Source organism: Mercurialis annua, linkage group LG2 (genome assembly GCF_937616625.2).
Source record: "Mercurialis annua linkage group LG2, ddMerAnnu1.2, whole genome shotgun sequence".
In the NCBI taxonomy this organism is placed as follows: Eukaryota; Viridiplantae; Streptophyta; class Magnoliopsida; order Malpighiales; family Euphorbiaceae; genus Mercurialis; species Mercurialis annua.
This window is the reverse complement of record NC_065571.1, coordinates 46,758,999-46,777,791: the sequence shown is the minus strand read 5'-3', so window position 1 is coordinate 46,777,791 and position 18,793 is coordinate 46,758,999. Positions and strand designations below refer to the sequence as shown.

Genomic DNA, 18,793 nt, shown 5'->3' with positions numbered 1-18,793 from the left:
CAAAGAAACCTCCGCATAAGACGTTCTAGGGATAAGGCAACTGACTGTGGAATGAGAAACGAGCCCAAGTAATAAACAGGCAAACTGCTGAGAATTGACTTGATCAAGACAAGTCTTCCTGCTGGAGATAGTAAGTTACTTTTCCAACCCGCTAACTGTTGAGAGAAATTACAAACAATGGGGTCCCAAGCATGTACCTTAATTGGCTTCAGAGATAGAGGAAGACCCAGATAAATGATCGGAAGGCTTTCAATTTTGCAGTCAAGAATTTTAGAAGCTTCGGAAATAGAATGATCATCCACATTAATACCAATAATGGAAGATTTCTGGTAATTAATTTGAAGGCCCGATACTAGTTCAAAGCAGCGAAGTATCCGGAGTAGATTTCTTATCATCTCCAAGTTATTCGGCAAAAAAAGCAGCGTGTCATCAGCAAATTGCAGTAAGGAAATTGGATTATCATATCCGTCAACATGAATACCATCAATAAGGCCCAGGTTCACCGCATTCTCAAATAAAGCTTTCAATCCTTCTACAGCTAAAACGAACAACATCGGAGAGAGCGGGTCACCCTGTCTAACCCCTCTGCCCATATTAAAATTCTTAGTAGGACTTCCATTAACCAGGACTGACAGCTGAGCAGTAGAGAAAAAAGAAGAAATCCAAGTAATCCAAGTTTTATCAAAGTTCATCCTAATAAGCATTTTTAAAATGAAATTCCATGAAATAGAATCAAATGCCTTTTTAAAATCAAGTTTGATGAGAAAAACTTGATCTCTGCGCTTATGAGCAAGATGGATCAAATCAGAAGCAATCATATGGCAATCATGTATGCTCCTACCTTTGATAAAGCCAAATTGATTTTCAGATATAAGCTGAGGAAGAGTAGAGGATAACCTGTTAGCCAAGACTTTCGATAGAAGCTTGAAAACCTCATTGATAAGACTAATAGGACGGAAGTCTTTTATATCTGTAGCCCCCTTATGTTTAGGTATAAGAACCAAGAAGGCTGTATTCAAGCCTGCAGGAAAAACTCCAGTACGGTGAAAATTAGAGAACAAAAGCAAAATATCATGCTTAATGATTTTCCAAACTTTTTTATAAAAAAAGAAGTTGAAACCGTCAGGTCCAGGGGCCTTATTATCATCACAATCAACTAGGGTCATATAGATCTCCTCCTCTGAAAAAGAATTAACCAAACCCGCAGCCTGCTCATCTAAAAGTTGCCGAATTGGCAAAGAATCCAGTGCAAAAGTAACTTCAGAAGGTTGCTGAAAGAGACGCTTGTAGAATAGATGAATATTGAGTTTCACCTCTTCAGGTTTCGAATATGATATATTATCCACTATAATATCCGAAATAAGATTGTTCTTCGAACGGACTGAAGCAACCGTATGATAGAATTTTGAATTTTTATCACCGAAAACATTCCAATTAACCCGTGATTTTTGATGCCATAGAGACTCAAGTTGTTTTGAAACTGAATAAAAAGAAGTACGGGAAGAGTTCAGATCGTCAACTTCTTGAGAGGATAATTCTCTATAATCAGCTGCTGCCTCCAAAGCTTGGATATTATTCTGAGCAGATTCTAACTTCAAGTTCAGGTTGCCGAATGAGTTGATATTCCAAGCTTTAATAATTTTCCTTAATTCTCTAAGCTTAAAAACAAGATCAGCATTAGGAGAATTCAGTGAGAGACCCTGCCAGGTGGCTGAAATTAAATCTTTAAATGAATCATTGCTCCACCATGCATTAATGGATCGGAACGGTTTGGGTCCCCAATTGTACACAACCGCAGAAGAGAATAAAATGGGGCAGTGGTCGGAGTAGTTTCTCGGAAGAGCACGAAGAGAAAGTGACGGCCATGACACGAAAGCGTCTGAAGATAAAAAACAGCGATCAATTTTTGAGCGAGAGATAGAATTATACCAGGTATAAAATCGACCCTGGAGAGGTAACTCTTCAAGATTAGAAGAACTGATGAAGTCCATAAACTGAATCATTCCTGTCGAATACCCACTGCAATTTACTCTTTCCGACGGATGTAAGATTTCGTTAAAGTCTCCAACCATAATACACAATCTATCAGTATTAAGTTCAGGATCCATGCTAGACCAGAGAGCGGACCTATCCACTGCTGAAGAACAACCATACACCACAAAAAATCTGATACGAGTAGTTTGCAGATCATAGTCTAAGCAAATCCATCTAGGATATATAACAATTCTCGAAGTCGAAATAACTTTTTTGTCCCAAATACATAAGAGACCCCCTGACGCCCCAACTGAGGGCGAAAAACAGTAACCAAAGTCCAAATTCGGCCATAAACGACTAATCAGAAAATCGTCCATCTGCTCTCTCTTAGTTTCAATAAGAGCCAAAAGAGAAATATTGTTTTTAGACACTAAAGAGCGAATAACTCTTTGTTTCCTCGAAAAAGATATACCACCCCGGCAATTCCATGAGAGAAAATTAAATAGATCAGACATAAGAGATTTAAAAAACCTTGAGGAGAAGAACCTGATTAGACGTGGTTCTTGTCCTGAGAATTCTTGCTCAATCTCTGGGAAAGGAGACTGATAATTCCTTGCTGATTTTCTGCTGAGAATAAACATGTTTGCAGACCTACTTCCCATGTTTTCTGCACCTCAATTTCGAAAGTATCAATATCATTCTCCTTGTTACTAAGATGTCGCAAACATCCTTTAATTAAACCGTCTGACTCCATTTGAACCTCTGTTGAGAAAAGAGAGCAGGATTGAAGGGAGCCCTTAGGTGGAATGGCTTTAAACTTCTTGCGTTGGGTGATATAAACTAAATCCGGATTCGGAAATGTTGCTTTAGAGTTAATGGAATTAGTATCTGAAGATTCCTGGTTGTCCTCACCCAAAAGCTGATCATTAGTAGCTGCTACCATAGAGCCATAATTCTGAGAATCCACAACATCCTGTGCAATTCCCTGATCAGATTTCGAAGCAATAGACTGGATTGCTGGTGAAGTAATACGATCAGAATTCTTCTCATCATGATGCTGCTCATCATCATCAGAGGCCGAAGAATATGTAAAATCAGCAGAATTGTCCCACATTACCGGCAAATCAGATTCCAAAACATGTATATTAAAAACATGCTTGTTAATTGTAATTGCATAATCACAATCAATACGACTCAAACTTGTCGATATGAGTACCGATCTTGTATCCATGCGTTCCTTACTTGTTGTCATTGGATGGACGGATACTACGCTTCCAACCCTTTCACCAATAAAAGTAAAAAATCTTTCTTCCCAAGCAATCGGAGGAGCACCCGAAATATTAATCCAAGCAAATCTCTCTCCCGAGGTGAAATTCCCATCCCATGGAGATATAGACGTGAAGAAGTCTGATAATTTGGGGAAGAGTCTTCCAAATTGGTCATTATCATCTTGATTGTAAAAATTCAGAAGGACAAATTTTCCTCCAAGCAAGGAGAATGAGTCGTAATGAATTCCATGATTCAGCAGATATGCCGCGATATTCAACAAGTCTGGAAGTTTGTTCACTGAAACAATGGAGGATTCAGGTCTGGGACAGTTGTTTGACGGAACATAATCAATCGGACGTTTGTTAACCACCTGGGAATATGACCTTGAATCTCTTAATGAAGGGATGAATTCATGTTTCTTGGATTGAATTATAGCTGGGGGAACCTGACGTTGCATGTGTTGTGCAGTAGGGTTAGGGTATTTCGAAAAGAAGGCTCTAATCCTCATAGAACCAATATAAACGTTGTTCAATCGATAAAGCGAATCCCTTGCATCTTGTTCTGGTTCTAGGTGAAGAAACCCAAAACGTTTATTCGATCGATTCTTCTTGCGAGCGATAGTAACCCGACCTCGAATATGATACTTTGCAAAAGCCCTTTGTAAATCCGAGTAAAACCATAATTCTGGGAAGTTTTCAAAGTACAGAACTGTAGCAGAAGATGAATTACCTGAGTGCAATCCTGTAGTCGGCGTTTGTGTCTTGGGTGGCGGAGCTGGGAACGACGGGGGAAGGGTTTTAGGGTTTAGAGGCGGCATCATGTTTTTTTCAAATTCTATTTTAACATTATATATTTACACTACAGTAATCTTAATCTAACTAAATATTTCATTATACCCAAATTGACCTTCAATTTGAGCTTCATTTAATATCTTTTAACTAGTAAAAAGTATTCAATTGTTCTGCTCTTAAATCAGTTTTGATTTAGGATTAATAATAATCCGAATTCCTAAGGAATAGATAATCCAAAGTATACGGGAGAAGTACGTAATTAAAATCCTGAATTCAAAAAAAAAAGTACAAATCCTAATCGGAGACAGACAAAGTTCTCTCTATATAAACCAAGGTTACCCTCACTTTAATTCATTCATTCATACACTTCTCTAATTTGCTTTGCTTTTGCTTTCAAAAGTTTTGAGCAAGTAATGGCTCCTTTTCTTAAAGCTGCTGTCAGTAGTGGTGATGATAAGCCTAATTACTCTTCTAAGATAACATGGCACGCTGTATTTACCTGCGTTGTAGCTGCCATGGGTGGTCTTATTTTCGGATACGACATCGGTATCTCCGGTGGTGTTACCACTATGGTTCCCTTTCTCACTAAATTCTTTCCATCAGTTTATCACAAGGAAGCATTGGATACTTCAACCAATCAATATTGTAAGTTCAATGACCATATGCTTACTCTCTTCACATCTTCATTGTACGTGGCTGCACTTTTTGCTTCCTTGGCCGCATCATGGGTCACCCGCAAACTCGGTCGCAAAATATCAATGCTGCTCGGTGGTTTGATCTTTTTGGCCGGAGGAGCCATCAATGCCGCCGCTCAGGCTGTCTGGATGCTTATTCTCGGCCGTATTCTGTTGGGTATTGGTGTTGGCTTCTCTATTCAGTCAGTGCCGCTATATGTCTCGGAGATGGCTCCCTACAAAAGCCGTGGTCTGTTCACCAATGTGTTTCAGTTAGCCATAACAATTGGTATATTTTTTGCTAATTTGGTGAATTACGTGACTCCCAAGCTAATGACGAACGGCGAAGCATGGCGTGTGTGCCTGGGGCTAGCATGTGTTCCTGCTGCTTTCATCTTCATCTCTGCTCTTTTTCTTCCGAACACACCAAACTCTATGTTAGAGAAAGGTCAAGATAAAGAAGCTAAGGAAATTCTGAAGCGCATTCGCGGAGCTAAAAACGACGACGAAATAGAATACGAATACCAAGATTTGGTTGCTGCTTGTAAAGAAGCTAAGAAAGAAGAACACTCGTATAAAGATCTTCTGAAAAGACAGTACAGGCCACATCTTGTAATGGCTATTCTGATCCCATTCTTTCAGCAACTTACAGGCATCAATGTGGTGATGTTTTATGCTCCTGTGCTTTTCCAAAGCATTGGACTCGGCAGTAACGCTTCTCTGCTTTCGGCATTAGTCACCGGTGGTGTTAATTTGGTGGCTACTTCCATAGCTATCTATGGAACTGATAAATGGGGTCGAAGGTTTTTATTTCTCGAGGGTGGAATTCAAATGCTCATCTTTCAGGTTTTGCTAGCAGTACTCATCGGAGTGAAATTCGGAACGGCGGGGCAAGTGACGGATCTACCGACATGGTATGTGTTCATAGTTGTGATCTGTATCTGCATCTTCGTAGCAGGATTCGCATGGTCATGGGGGCCATTAGGATGGTTAGTGCCGAGTGAAATATTCCCATTGGAGATTCGATCGACAGGGCAAAGTGTTGTGGTAGCAGTGAACATGATCTTCACATTCTTGGTGGCTCAGCTGTTCCTCGCCATGCTCTGCACCATGAAATTTGGGCTGTTCATCTTCTTTGCCGTATTCGTTCTTTTGATGACGGTCTTCATTTATTTCTTTTTGCCTGAGACAAAGAACATTCCGATTGAAGAGATGTCTCAAGTGTGGAAGAACCATTGGTACTGGAGGAGATTCATGCCTCAAGATGATGAGCCACTCTCTGTTTAAATTAATGGTCTAGATTATAAAATATGTTTTAATCTTTCTTATGTTTTAGCTCTTTATTTTAGTTTCAATTTCAGTTTAGTTTTACCTAATTGTAGTTTTTGTTTTTGGAGTCAGTTGAGATGACAATTTATTATCTTTATTCAAGAATTATAATAAGTTTACTTAAAATATTGGATTCCATTAAATTTTGATTGAGTTTTTTTTTATATGCACAAATTTAACTTTTCTGCATATTATTTTGATTTACAACCTCTTTGATTCAGTAATTACTTTAAAGACCTATACTAAATGCCTTGTATAGTAATACCAAAGAGATGAGTTGATAAATTGTGTAACGTTTTGACTTTCATTCGGAAAAACTTAAACATAAATAGTACTCCCTCCATTCACAATTAAATGACGTTTTAGAGAGTAAAATTTGTTCTCAAATACCTGACGCTTTATGTTTCCAACACACTTTTAAATTCCATATTCCATTTATACCCTTATCTTCTATCTTTAATTAATGGAGTTTTCAAAATCTGATTACACTCTTTTTCAAAAGTTTATCTCATTTTTCTCAAACCCATTAAATGACACATAGAATATTTTTCAGTATTTATCATATGGGTGAAAATGATTTATATCAGCAATTTATTTTTAGTTCTAAAAACTCAAAGAAAAAATCATGAAAGAAGAGGAGATAAAGAATGAAGAAGAAATCACAAAACAACATGACGGAAAGAAGAAGACTGTGCTGGATTTCGACCTTAATGTATCAGCGAATCAGAAATTCGATTTAAACAAGTTTCCTATCGAAATTATTGAGTGTGAGAATGAAGAGATTCGAAACAAAATTCTAACGATGCTTCAAATTTATCTTCCAAAGTTTTTTTGAAAATTATGTTAATTGTCTCTGTTTTATGGATTATTTTACTATTTTGAATTAATTTGCATTTGTACTGTTTGGTAATTATTGTTGCTCTTATCAATTTCTTTTTATACATTTATGGTGGAATTTTGTTCATTCTTACCTTGTGTTCTTCCCGGCTGAAAATTCTGCAGTTAACTAATGTGCAAATCCTGGGTTGTTTTTGTAAATAGTTCATTTATGTGCATGATTGAATTCTCATGTAAAAGAAAGGATCTTTATGTAAGAATTAGAAATCCAGAGGTGCTAAACTACATAATCAAATGTGGACTAAGTGAAAAATATTCAGTTCTGCACCTATGCTTGAGCTGCTACCCTTCAATTGGCGCACATGAGCATCAACCCTTTTGAAGTCTACAACTTGCTCAAAATTTGCAGAATGAGAGTGTTTGGTAAAAAAAACCAGATTAGGTGCTTTTGTTTTTTTTTGGGTGCTTTGTTTTGCTCATGCTGTTTTGTTCTTAGCAGTTAGCTTCTCATTAAAAAAAAACAATTAAGTAACTTATGCAGCTATATACATTATCTTAAGTAAGCTAGCTTACTAAAGTACATGGAAGGATTTTAAAATTTGTGGAATTATAAAAAAAATATAGAACTACAGTAACATTACCATTAACTTAAAAAAATTAGAACTACATAGCCAATGACAATTTCAAATTGTAGAACTACTTTAATTAAGTTAAATAATGCATAACTGCTTGTACCAATAAAGCGTCACAATTAAGTTGGCTAGGGAGCTCCTCGAGATTTTCTAACTGTAATACCCCGTAAGTTCAGGTACCGTTTAGTGCAACGTGTCCGGCAGAGAAGGACCGGAGTTGCAGAGATAAAGATATTGGATATTAAAGAAAAAGATAATATGGAGTAAGACGTGTATGTTTGAGGATTAGAATAAGAAAATAAGGAAAAATATCAAGAAAAGTCACAATTATAGTTCAGGGACTAAAGTGGTAATTTAACCAGTTAAGTCCCGAAAATGGAATTATTTCGCCAAGGTCCGCGAAATGTTTTATAGTATTGGTGGTAAAAGTTTCAGGTCAATCGGAGACCTTTTAAAATTTGGACGCGGATTCATTTTGGGCTAAATTGTCAATTTTGAAGAGTTCAAGGACCAAAGTGCAAATTAGCCAATTTAGCCTCGAGAATAGAAATTGGAAGATTATCGATGGAAATAACTATTTTTGGAGTAGTATTATTTATTGGGATATAAATAATACGTAGATAATCGAGTTAAAAGGATAATTTAACCGTTTGGTTAAATAAGAAAGTTTAAAAGAGAAATGGTTTGAGTTAAAGAAATGAAGGACTAAAGTGGCTAATTAGCCAATCTATATAAAGAAAAGGAAAGAGATCAGAGGGAAGAAGAAGAAGAAGCGTACAGAAGGTTTAAGGCGATCGATTCGTTCCGCCGCGGTTTCGCCGTTTCTCGTCCAAATCGCGAGTTCTTTATATCGATTCGTCCAGAATTCAATTCTCTATCATCGTTAAGCTTCAAACCGAGGTAAGGTTGACGTTTTTATTGTGAGAATTGGAAATTAGGGTTATATCGTTTTAACGAATTAAACGGATTATAATCGCGTTTCTATTGGCGTTTTGATGAATTTGGAGTTGAGTTTAGGTGAAAACGAGATAGGGGCATGTCGGAATCGAGTTTAAGCATGACGGGAAGCCCGGAAACGAAGTTTCCGGGCACTGTGTGTGGATCGCGCACGGTGTGCGATCGCACACCGAAGTGTGCGAACGCACACTAGGTGTGCGAACGCACACCGAAGTGTGCGAACGCACACTAGGTGTGCGAACGCACACCACCCTGTGAAGGCACACAGGGACCAAAATGGACTTTTTACCCGAGGGACCGAAATGGACTTTTAGCCTTAATCGGATCGGATGTTAATATTTCCGACTTTAAGTACGTCGGACATTAAAAGTAAATATTAAGAGACGTATTGGGAATACGATCATATTAACCTAAGTTTATAACTTAGAGTTTTGATATTAAGCCTACGTTTATGAATTAAACGTACGTATGATTTGAATAGGAAGTGGATACATCGACGAGGTACGAGATCGACGAGCTGGAATAGTTAAAAGAGTGAATGACGTGTGGAGCTTACGTTTGGATATAAGGAATAGCGATCGTAGTGAGTGGCACTTTACTTTTGTGTATTATTACTTAAAACGCATCGTTTAATATATAGTTTGAAATATCGCTTATCGCATTGTTTTTATCGATCGTTAAATAGTTTATCGAATTACTATAGTTTTTAAAATTAGTATATGATCCGTGGGAAACAAGCTACCTATTGGGTGTCAATAGGCTGTGTGATCACCAGCGTCCGGGTAAGTCATAGATAGAGATTTCATGGGTCGTCTATCATACTTGTTCGTGCATGCGATACAGAGCCTATCTGGTTGAACTATCCCGGGGCCTGTATCTGCGAGTCGGCTGGTTGAACTATCCCGGACTCATATCGATCGATCGTTAGATGTTGTGATAATGTTCATTATGCATACTAAGATATTAGGGTTTCGATCGGATCAAATGCTTGAAGTATAATATGTTTGTATATATGTGTTTTGTTTTAAATGCGATGTTATTTTCTATAATACCTTAGTAATGTGTTATCTCACTCAGTATTTCCCCAAATACTGACCCCTCACATTGATGTTTTTCAGGTGTTTAGAGTCGGATCAGACAGACCGTCTTTGGTGTGCTGGGTACGAGTCCCCTTGGTGCTGCAGTAGTATACGTATGACGAGTCTTAACATAGAATAGTCAGGTCTTATAGGTTGTGTACATATTTAATGTTTGTTTGATGTGACATCTTTTGGTTGTCAGTTTTTGTATTGATCGATAGATGGGCTAGTACGTACCAGTTACGGAAGTGAAATGCCCACTATGATTGTATCGATGATGTGTTTATATATGACGTTATGTTATGATTGTATACGTGTCTTCTTATTACATGTTTATAGGATAGTTGTGTTTGCGTTTCCGCGAAAAAGTTAGAGTGGTTTTAGGCTTGCTACGGGTTTCGGAGCTACCACTCCCATTCCCTAGCGCCGGTCTCGGCTCAATAATTTGGGTCGTGACAAAGTTGGTATCAGAGCAGTTGGTCCAGTTACCTCTGCTAATATGTGATTTGAGTGCAGTTAGTCCATGATACCACTGCGAGTCTGTGATTGGTGTTTGTTTGTTCCTAGGTATTAGGTCATTAGACTAAGCTAGGAACTACTGCAGCTATAGAATTGAGCCATGTCTGATCCAAGTCGTTTGTATTATTTGTTTTAAGATCGAATTGATTGATCGTATATTTTGATTGATTGAGAATTTTTGTAGGTTTCATTATGATAAGTATGATCGATGGATTGTGAAACCTTTGTTTGTTTCTTTGCGAAATACGTATATGACGTATAGATGGTATCGAAATCGAATTATTGAAATGTCGAGATGTGCATGAAGAAGAAGTATGAAGTTACAGAAGTGGAAGAACCTACCGTGTACAGAGTTTAAAGGTCTAGAGAACTTACAAAACTCGAAGTTTAAAACTTTTTGAAAGTTGTTTGTGTAAACGATTTTGAAAACATAGTTGTGCCTAGACCCGCGATAGTCATCGATAAGTGCCACGACATTGATAGAAGTGCATCACTACATATATCTGTACATACATCAATAGGACATGCATCATATGCATTATGTTCGGACGAAAAGGTGAGATGTGGCAACTCTTTGGGGATGAGAGACGTCATCACCCTAGTGCACAATTTTGTTAAAATGAAAATGAAATTTGATTTAAAGTTCAAGATGAATCGTTTTATCGAAAGAATTTTGAAAGAGTTTTGTTTTCATGTAAGTATACCTAGACCAGAACTCTGTGACGGAAGTGAAGTGCTCGCGAGCAAGCTGCGATCAAGGCCACGAGGCGAATGAATACGTATCGTTGCGAAAACATAGACGTTATGCTTCTAGGATATGAACATAGATTTGAGTTAACGAGCTAGAATATAGCTAAGATCGTGAAAACGTTGGACAGTGACATGTATTCGATTAGTGATGTGCTCGAAAGTAAATATCTCTTTGACGGGATGTCAAAGATTTTAAATGACGATATAAGAGAAGAAGTGGATATGAAGGATGAAGTTTGTATACGAGAAGTGAATAATAGATGTGCGTGAATAACGGAATGAAAATGATTGGACGGTGAACTAGGACGTTCATACTGTATGATAGTAGTATGAAAAGAGGATAGTTGAGTATAGGAATCGATTTATAGTTATGCTTTGGAGATAGGAGATTGCCCTTATGATAAGAGGAGGTGAATATTGTGTGATATTAGAAAGACGTCGGGTTTAATAAGGATATCGATGATAGACGTACAAGGATAGGAGCGACGAGTCAAGAAAGCGTGTGATGGAATACAAAGTATATAGTATTGAAGGTCAAACAAGGAACAAATGAAAAGGTCAAGGGTTTAAGATAAGTAAAAAGGTTGTAAGAAAATTCGAGGACGAATTTTTATAAGGGGGGAAGAATGTAATACCCCGTAAGTTCAGGTACCGTTTAGTGCAACGTGTCCGGCAGAGAAGGACCGGAGTTGCAGAGATAAAGATATTGGATATTAAAGAAAAAGATAATATGGAGTAAGACGTGTATGTTTGAGGATTAGAATAAGAAAATAAGGAAAAATATCAAGAAAAGTCACAATTATAGTTCAGGGACTAAAGTGGTAATTTAACCAGTTAAGTCCCGAAAATGGAATTATTTCGCCAAGGTCCGCGAAATATTTTATAGTATTGGTGGTAAAAGTTTCAGGTCAATCGGAGACCTTTTAAAATTTGGACGCGGATTCATTTTGGGCTAAATTGTCAATTTTGAAGAGTTCAAGGACCAAAGTGCAAATTAGCCAATTTAGCCTCGAGAATAGAAATTGGAAGATTATCGATGGAAATAACTATTTTTGGAGTAGTATTATTTATTGGGATATAAATAATACGTAGATAATCGAGTTAAAAGGATAATTTAACCGTTTGGTTAAATAAGAAAGTTTAAAAGAGAAATGGTTTGAGTTAAAGAAATGAAGGACTAAAGTGGCTAATTAGCCAATCTATATAAAGAAAAGGAAAGAGATCAGAGGGAAGAAGAAGAAGAAGCGTACAGAAGGTTTAAGGCGATCGATTCGTTCCGCCGCGGTTTCGCCGTTTCTCGTCCAAATCGCGAGTTCTTTATATCGATTCGTCCAGAATTCAATTCTCTATCATCGTTAAGCTTCAAACCGAGGTAAGGTTGACGTTTTTATTGTGAGAATTGGAAATTAGGGTTATATCGTTTTAACGAATTAAACGGATTATAATCGCGTTTCTATTGGCGTTTTGATGAATTTGGAGTTGAGTTTAGGTGAAAACGAGATAGGGGCATGTCGGAATCGAGTTTAAGCATGACGGGAAGCCCGGAAACGAAGTTTCCGGGCACTGTGTGTGGATCGCGCACGGTGTGCGATCGCACACCGAAGTGTGCGAACGCACACTAGGTGTGCGAACGCACACCGAAGTGTGCGAACGCACACTAGGTGTGCGAACGCACACCACCCTGTGAAGGCACACAGGGACCAAAATGGACTTTTTACCCGAGGGACCGAAATGGACTTTTAGCCTTAATCGGATCGGATGTTAATATTTCCGACTTTAAGTACGTCGGACATTAAAAGTAAATATTAAGAGACGTATTGGGAATACGATCATATTAACCTAAGTTTATAACTTAGAGTTTTGATATTAAGCCTACGTTTATGAATTAAACGTACGTATGATTTGAATAGGAAGTGGATACATCGACGAGGTACGAGATCGACGAGCTGGAATAGTTAAAAGAGTGAATGACGTGTGGAGCTTACGTTTGGATATAAGGAATAGCGATCGTAGTGAGTGGCACTTTACTTTTGTGTATTATTACTTAAAACGCATCGTTTAATATATAGTTTGAAATATCGCTTATCGCATTGTTTTTATCGATCGTTAAATAGTTTATCGAATTACTATAGTTTTTAAAATTAGTATATGATCCGTGGGAAACAAGCTACCTATTGGGTGTCAATAGGCTGTGTGATCACCAGCGTCCGGGTAAGTCATAGATAGAGATTTCATGGGTCGTCTATCATACTTGTTCGTGCATGCGATACAGAGCCTATCTGGTTGAACTATCCCGGGGCCTGTATCTGCGAGTCGGCTGGTTGAACTATCCCGGACTCATATCGATCGATCGTTAGATGTTGTGATAATGTTCATTATGCATACTAAGATATTAGGGTTTCGATCGGATCAAATGCTTGAAGTATAATATGTTTGTATATATGTGTTTTGTTTTAAATGCGATGTTATTTTCTATAATACCTTAGTAATGTGTTATCTCACTCAGTATTTCCCCAAATACTGACCCCTCACATTGATGTTTTTCAGGTGTTTAGAGTCGGATCAGACAGACCGTCTTTGGTGTGCTGGGTACGAGTCCCCTTGGTGCTGCAGTAGTATACGTATGACGAGTCTTAACATAGAATAGTCAGGTCTTATAGGTTGTGTACATATTTAATGTTTGTTTGATGTGACATCTTTTGGTTGTCAGTTTTTGTATTGATCGATAGATGGGCTAGTACGTACCAGTTACGGAAGTGAAATGCCCACTATGATTGTATCGATGATGTGTTTATATATGACGTTATGTTATGATTGTATACGTGTCTTCTTATTACATGTTTATAGGATAGTTGTGTTTGCGTTTCCGCGAAAAAGTTAGAGTGGTTTTAGGCTTGCTACGGGTTTCGGAGCTACCACTCCCATTCCCTAGCGCCGGTCTCGGCTCAATAATTTGGGTCGTGACACTAACCTTGCCTTGTTTATGTGCGAAATCTTGTATTTATTTGACCCTTTTGCTCGCATTATTTCTATCATGCATAATTGTAAAGATACAAATATCCGATTAGATTTTTTCACGTCAAATGATTCATATGATTGTTCAACAGCTGATATAAGTTCATCGACGGTTTTTGGTGCTTCTCTATGCTGTTGAGATTGAATAGCACTAAAAAATCCTAAATTCAAAATATTCAAATCAGGAGAATTCGGTGGTTGGCACATCAAACGAATATCTAAACCTCCTTGTCTAGCTGCCGTACAAAAAACTTCATCATTTATATCCACATGAGTTCTAGCATTGTCCTGCTGAATAAAAATCGGATTCATCATATCATCTCTCAGCCATTTTTCTTTTATTCTCGGCAAGATTTTTTCAATCAAATAAGATCTCATGATTTCTCTATTAACCGAAGTTAAATGCTTTGTCTCTAATGTGCTTGTTAATGATCTGTTAATATTGTCTCTTATAGTAGGTTCTTGTGTAACAAAAGGAAAAATTCCAATTTTTCCGTTAAATGTTTCATTCCCTTCTGAATCGAATCTTGGACGAGCTATAGCACATAAAAACATTACTTTGCTAATAAAATTTTTACTTTTACAAGTACGTATTAGATCTTCTTCATCTTCCAACAAGGAATATTTTTTCTATTTTCTTGTTATATAAAACCACTTCTCGTCGATATGAATGATGTTGTACATTCCTTTAAAAATTGGATTATGAGGAATGCTACTATCATTGAGCATTGAAATGCAAAATTGTAACCGAGCTCTCATGTTTTCCTCCTTTAAAAAGGCTTTATGGCATTCGAATGTCGCCGAATGACACCGGACTTGAGAAGATTAAACACTCTCGTTTTGCCCATATTCATAGAACATGCTAAAGATTCCAAACTTGTCCGCTTGTGTAATGGAATGCTCCGAATCTGCTCCAAATTAATTTCAATTCTTTTACGCCCACAATTTCTCGTCTTTTTATGAAACATTACAACATTTTCACTCAGTTTAACTTGTCTCCATATACGCTTAATTGAACGAATTGAAACTGAAAATTTTGAAGCCACGGTGTTTGTAGTTCCTCGTTTTAGTTTCCCATCAATACTTTTCTCTAGAAGCATTTCATATATAGATCTTCGTTCATCGTTGCTCAACTCTTTCCTTGTTCTTAAATTTTGTATAGGTTCTGGTGTATCATCTGAGATAAAAAAAAAGATAACAATGAAACTGTAAATTAAGAAGAAAAAAATCCTTCATAGATACTTATGTGTAATGGCAGACATTTATATGGAATAGGAGATACAGTAAAGAACATATGCTATCATAATAAAAATACAAACATACCGACACTTGTTGAAGATTTCGGAAGAACGTTGAGATCAAAAGTAAAATCGTTAATATCGTAGTTGAGGTTTGAGATGCAATTATTCGGCTGTTCTTGTAAATTTTGATGCTGCAATTCCATATTCTGGTAATGAAAATCAAAATCATCTGAAAAATCTAAATTTAAATCAAGATTGAAAGGCCAATGTGTTAAAAGAGCACCGACTTACTCTCTACCATTTTCTAGAATCTTCTTAATATTGTAAATGAAAGAAAATACAAGAACCTACTAGAATAAGTAAACTAAGAAACACCTAGGGAATCAACTAACCGACCTAACAAGCCTATAAATATAAGGACCCTTGCCAAACTTTGTACACACATGAGTGAAAGTGAGAAAATTAAAGTGACTGGGTGCATTAAGTGAGTGACGTGAGTGAGTGTGTAATTGTGAAGGAAGTGCAAGAGTCTTGTACAAATTACACTTTAATATAAATAGAAGAAGTTTGTGTAATTTGGTCCTCCAAATTTTTAACAAGTGGTATCAGAGCAGGACGGTCAGGGACCGGTTCGAGAAAAGGTCGAGCAAACGATCCGGGATCGTGGTACGTTGAATCGCCGCTAGCACGCAGTCAGGGACCGTGCAGAGTATTGATCAGGGATCAAGCAATTTGGTTAAGTGGAGAAAATAACCAAAGAAATGGCGGATTTTTCAACTTCGGTGAGTACCCTTGAAAAACTTAATGCTAGTAATTATAGCACATGGAGTACTCGTATGCAATTTTATTTGCTCGGTCAAGATCTCTGGGAGATCGTCGGAGGGAGTGAAACGACACCCCCGACAATCCAAGATGACCTTAAAAAGTGGAAAGTCAGGGCCGGTAAAGCTCTGTATGCTTTATCGATATCAGTGGAGGACGATCTGCTGCAACACGTCAAGGACGCGAAAACGCCCAAAGAGGCGTGGGACACTCTTGCTGGAGTATTGTTGGCAAATAATCGCAAGTGTACGATATCGCTCAAGTAATATAACTTGGAAGACCAAGTATCGATCCCACAGAGACAATGGACTTAATCACTAATTTCAAATATTCTTTAATCGGCTAGCTAGAAAAATCAATAGGGTTTTGTAATTTAATTAAACTAATATAAACTGAAAACAAATAATAAAATAGGGTTTAAAACAATAAGATTAAAAAGCTCAAGGATTGATAATCCCAAATAAATAAGTAAAATTATGGAATAGGATTTCTTAGTGATTTTATCGCGAATCGAGCTATTCTAAAGCACCGAATCCCGCCCTCTCAAGCCTCAAAGATCCGAATAAAATCACAACCTAATTAACTAACCAATTATTAACTCGCTCTCACGATATTAAAACTGAATTAAATAATCAAATTATAATTATGAAGCAAACTCAACGACTACCTAAATTCCAACCCGCTCTCACGGCGTTTTTCTCTAAGTTCTTAATTATCTATGTCTATTTAATTAACAATCTCTCAATTAGTTAACTAAACACAAACTCATGAACTAAGTAGCTAATTTAATCCAAGCAATAAGATTAATAATTAAGACACGAATTAATACTAATCCATCCAATCCAAATAATTACCAATTTATAAGTTCATGTCAACCCTTGAACAAGGGTTTTAGTTACTCATATTAAAACTGAAACAAAACAAGAAGGATGATGAAGAAGAAAGCATAATTAAACAATAAATACCGGAGTTGTCAATTTCGGAAAGAATCGTCTTGATTAAGCTTGAAATCTTCAACAATCGTCTTGCAGAAACTAATTATAAACTACTTATAAACTGCTGGAAAAAACTAAACTAAAAGCTATTTGATAAAAACTAAATTATAACTAATGTAATCTAAATTATTCTACATCTTAAATTGAGTCTAGTACAAGGTCTTTATATAGTAGGAGAAGTTCCGGAGTCTTCTAATTCGTATTACAAATCAATTTGTAATAGGAATTGTAATTGTAATTTGAGGAGGAATTTCAGTCCAATTCAAAGTCTGCTGCACGCCAAATTCTCTTCTTTCCCGTTCGGGAAGCCATAGTTCCGTTCGTGACATGCCCAATTTTCTTCTTTCCCGAACGGGAAACCATAGTTCCGTTCGAAAAAACTGCAGACCGAAAGCTTTGAGATTTGATTTCTTCTTGAGTCCCGAACGGAACAAGGCCTTCTCGTTCGGGACTCATGCTCATTCTGCATGGTTCCCGTTCGTGAAACCTTTGTTTCGAACGGGAACATCCCCTTTTTTCCTTAATCTCGTTCGTGAAGTTCAATTCCTTCGTCCGCAAGCTACGCTTTTTACTCGTACACGCAATCCACCATAAATTTGCCCCAAATAGTCGTTTTTCACCTAATTTCCACTGAAACACTAACAAACACTATTAAACGTAAAAACGCCAAATAATGTATAAAAACAATACTACACATGATGAAAACAGAGTAAAATCGACCCTAAATATAGGAGTAAAATACTCCTATCAAACCTCCTCACACTTAACCTTTGCTTGTCCTCAAGCAAGAAATAAATCTTACTCTACAAAATATGTTAGAAATCCTTAGCATATAACTTAACAATAAATCAATCAAAGAAATCCCCGACCCTATGAATAATATGAAAAACAACCTTCTAAAACCGACAACTAAATAATGATGCAATCAAATAACAATAATAATTTTATGACATAATTCAATATAACAACGGTTACTAACTCATTAGTACAAGGTCAAATTGAATCACACTTCAAGCTTCACTATCACTTGCGGGACATGGAAAATAATCAATTTTTCACTTAGGCAAATCATAGCACAATTTAGTAAAAACTAAGCTAATGGCATCAATATTTCAACAAGTAGGGTATATAACAAAGAAAGCTCACAATTGAAAACATGAATACTCACCATAAGCTTGCTCATAGTCCCGGACTCCGCTACTTGATTCGGTAATCAACAAAAATCATATGGTCTTTTATTGGGGTTGTAACGTGGCTAAGGTAAAGGGTAGGTAAAAAGGTTAAACAAAGGCTAATTATCAACTTAATACACTATTTATTACTACTATTAACTTCTAGGTTGATCTAACTCCGGTTTTGCGTTTATGTGAACTCTTAACTTTCTTTTATTTTTGAATTTACGCTCTACTCATTGCTTTTTGCAATCTCAGAATTTTTCTTCTTTTTGAAGCTTTTTGCTTTGCAAATTTCTATCTCTTTTTTTTTTCTTTCAATCTTTTTCAAGGCGTAACTTTATCTTTTAAGCACAATGTAGTTCACTTTCTCTTTTCACTAATCTCGAGTTATTAATCACCTATATTCATCATAGTCATAACAAATAATATATCAAGTCGATAAGGTAAACAAAAGAGGTAAAGCATAGAACGGTAAAGGGTAAAATACGGTAAAAACAATAAAAAGGCTTAAGGCTCAAATTGGTGTAATCTAGGGGATAAAGGGTAGTCTATTTAAGTGGTCTAAAAGAAAGGGTATACCTAATTGCCATAATCATCTAATTGTTGAAAACTCAATCGTGTAACTTTAAACGGACACCGAGCAAGTTCTAGGAATAAAACATGAAATCAACACTCACAACAAGAAAATTAAGCTCAAAACTCTCAAAAGTGTGTAGTGTTATGCCATAAACTCA

The 18,793-nt window shown here is 36.8% G+C and overlaps 2 protein-coding genes across 2 annotated transcripts; one reads left to right on the top strand and one right to left on the bottom strand.

Annotated features, from left to right (window-relative positions):
* The first annotated feature begins 4,409 nt into the window (after positions 1-4,409).
* On the top strand, positions 4,410-6,109 carry LOC126669663 (sugar carrier protein C-like). Its single transcript, XM_050363186.2, has one exon. The coding sequence runs from the start codon at positions 4,448-4,450 to the stop codon at positions 5,993-5,995; it is 1,548 nt and encodes a 515-aa protein (XP_050219143.1). The 5' UTR covers positions 4,410-4,447; the 3' UTR covers positions 5,996-6,109.
* Positions 6,110-7,350: 1,241 nt separating this feature from the next.
* On the bottom strand, positions 7,351-14,381 carry LOC126668626 (uncharacterized). The gene is made up of 3 exons (XM_050361814.1): positions 13,783-14,381; positions 7,516-7,537; positions 7,351-7,377 (listed from the first exon to the last, which is right to left on the bottom strand). The coding sequence occupies exons 1-3, from the start codon at positions 14,379-14,381 to the stop codon at positions 7,351-7,353; spliced, it is 648 nt and encodes a 215-aa protein (XP_050217771.1).
* Positions 14,382-18,793: the final 4,412 nt, after the last annotated feature.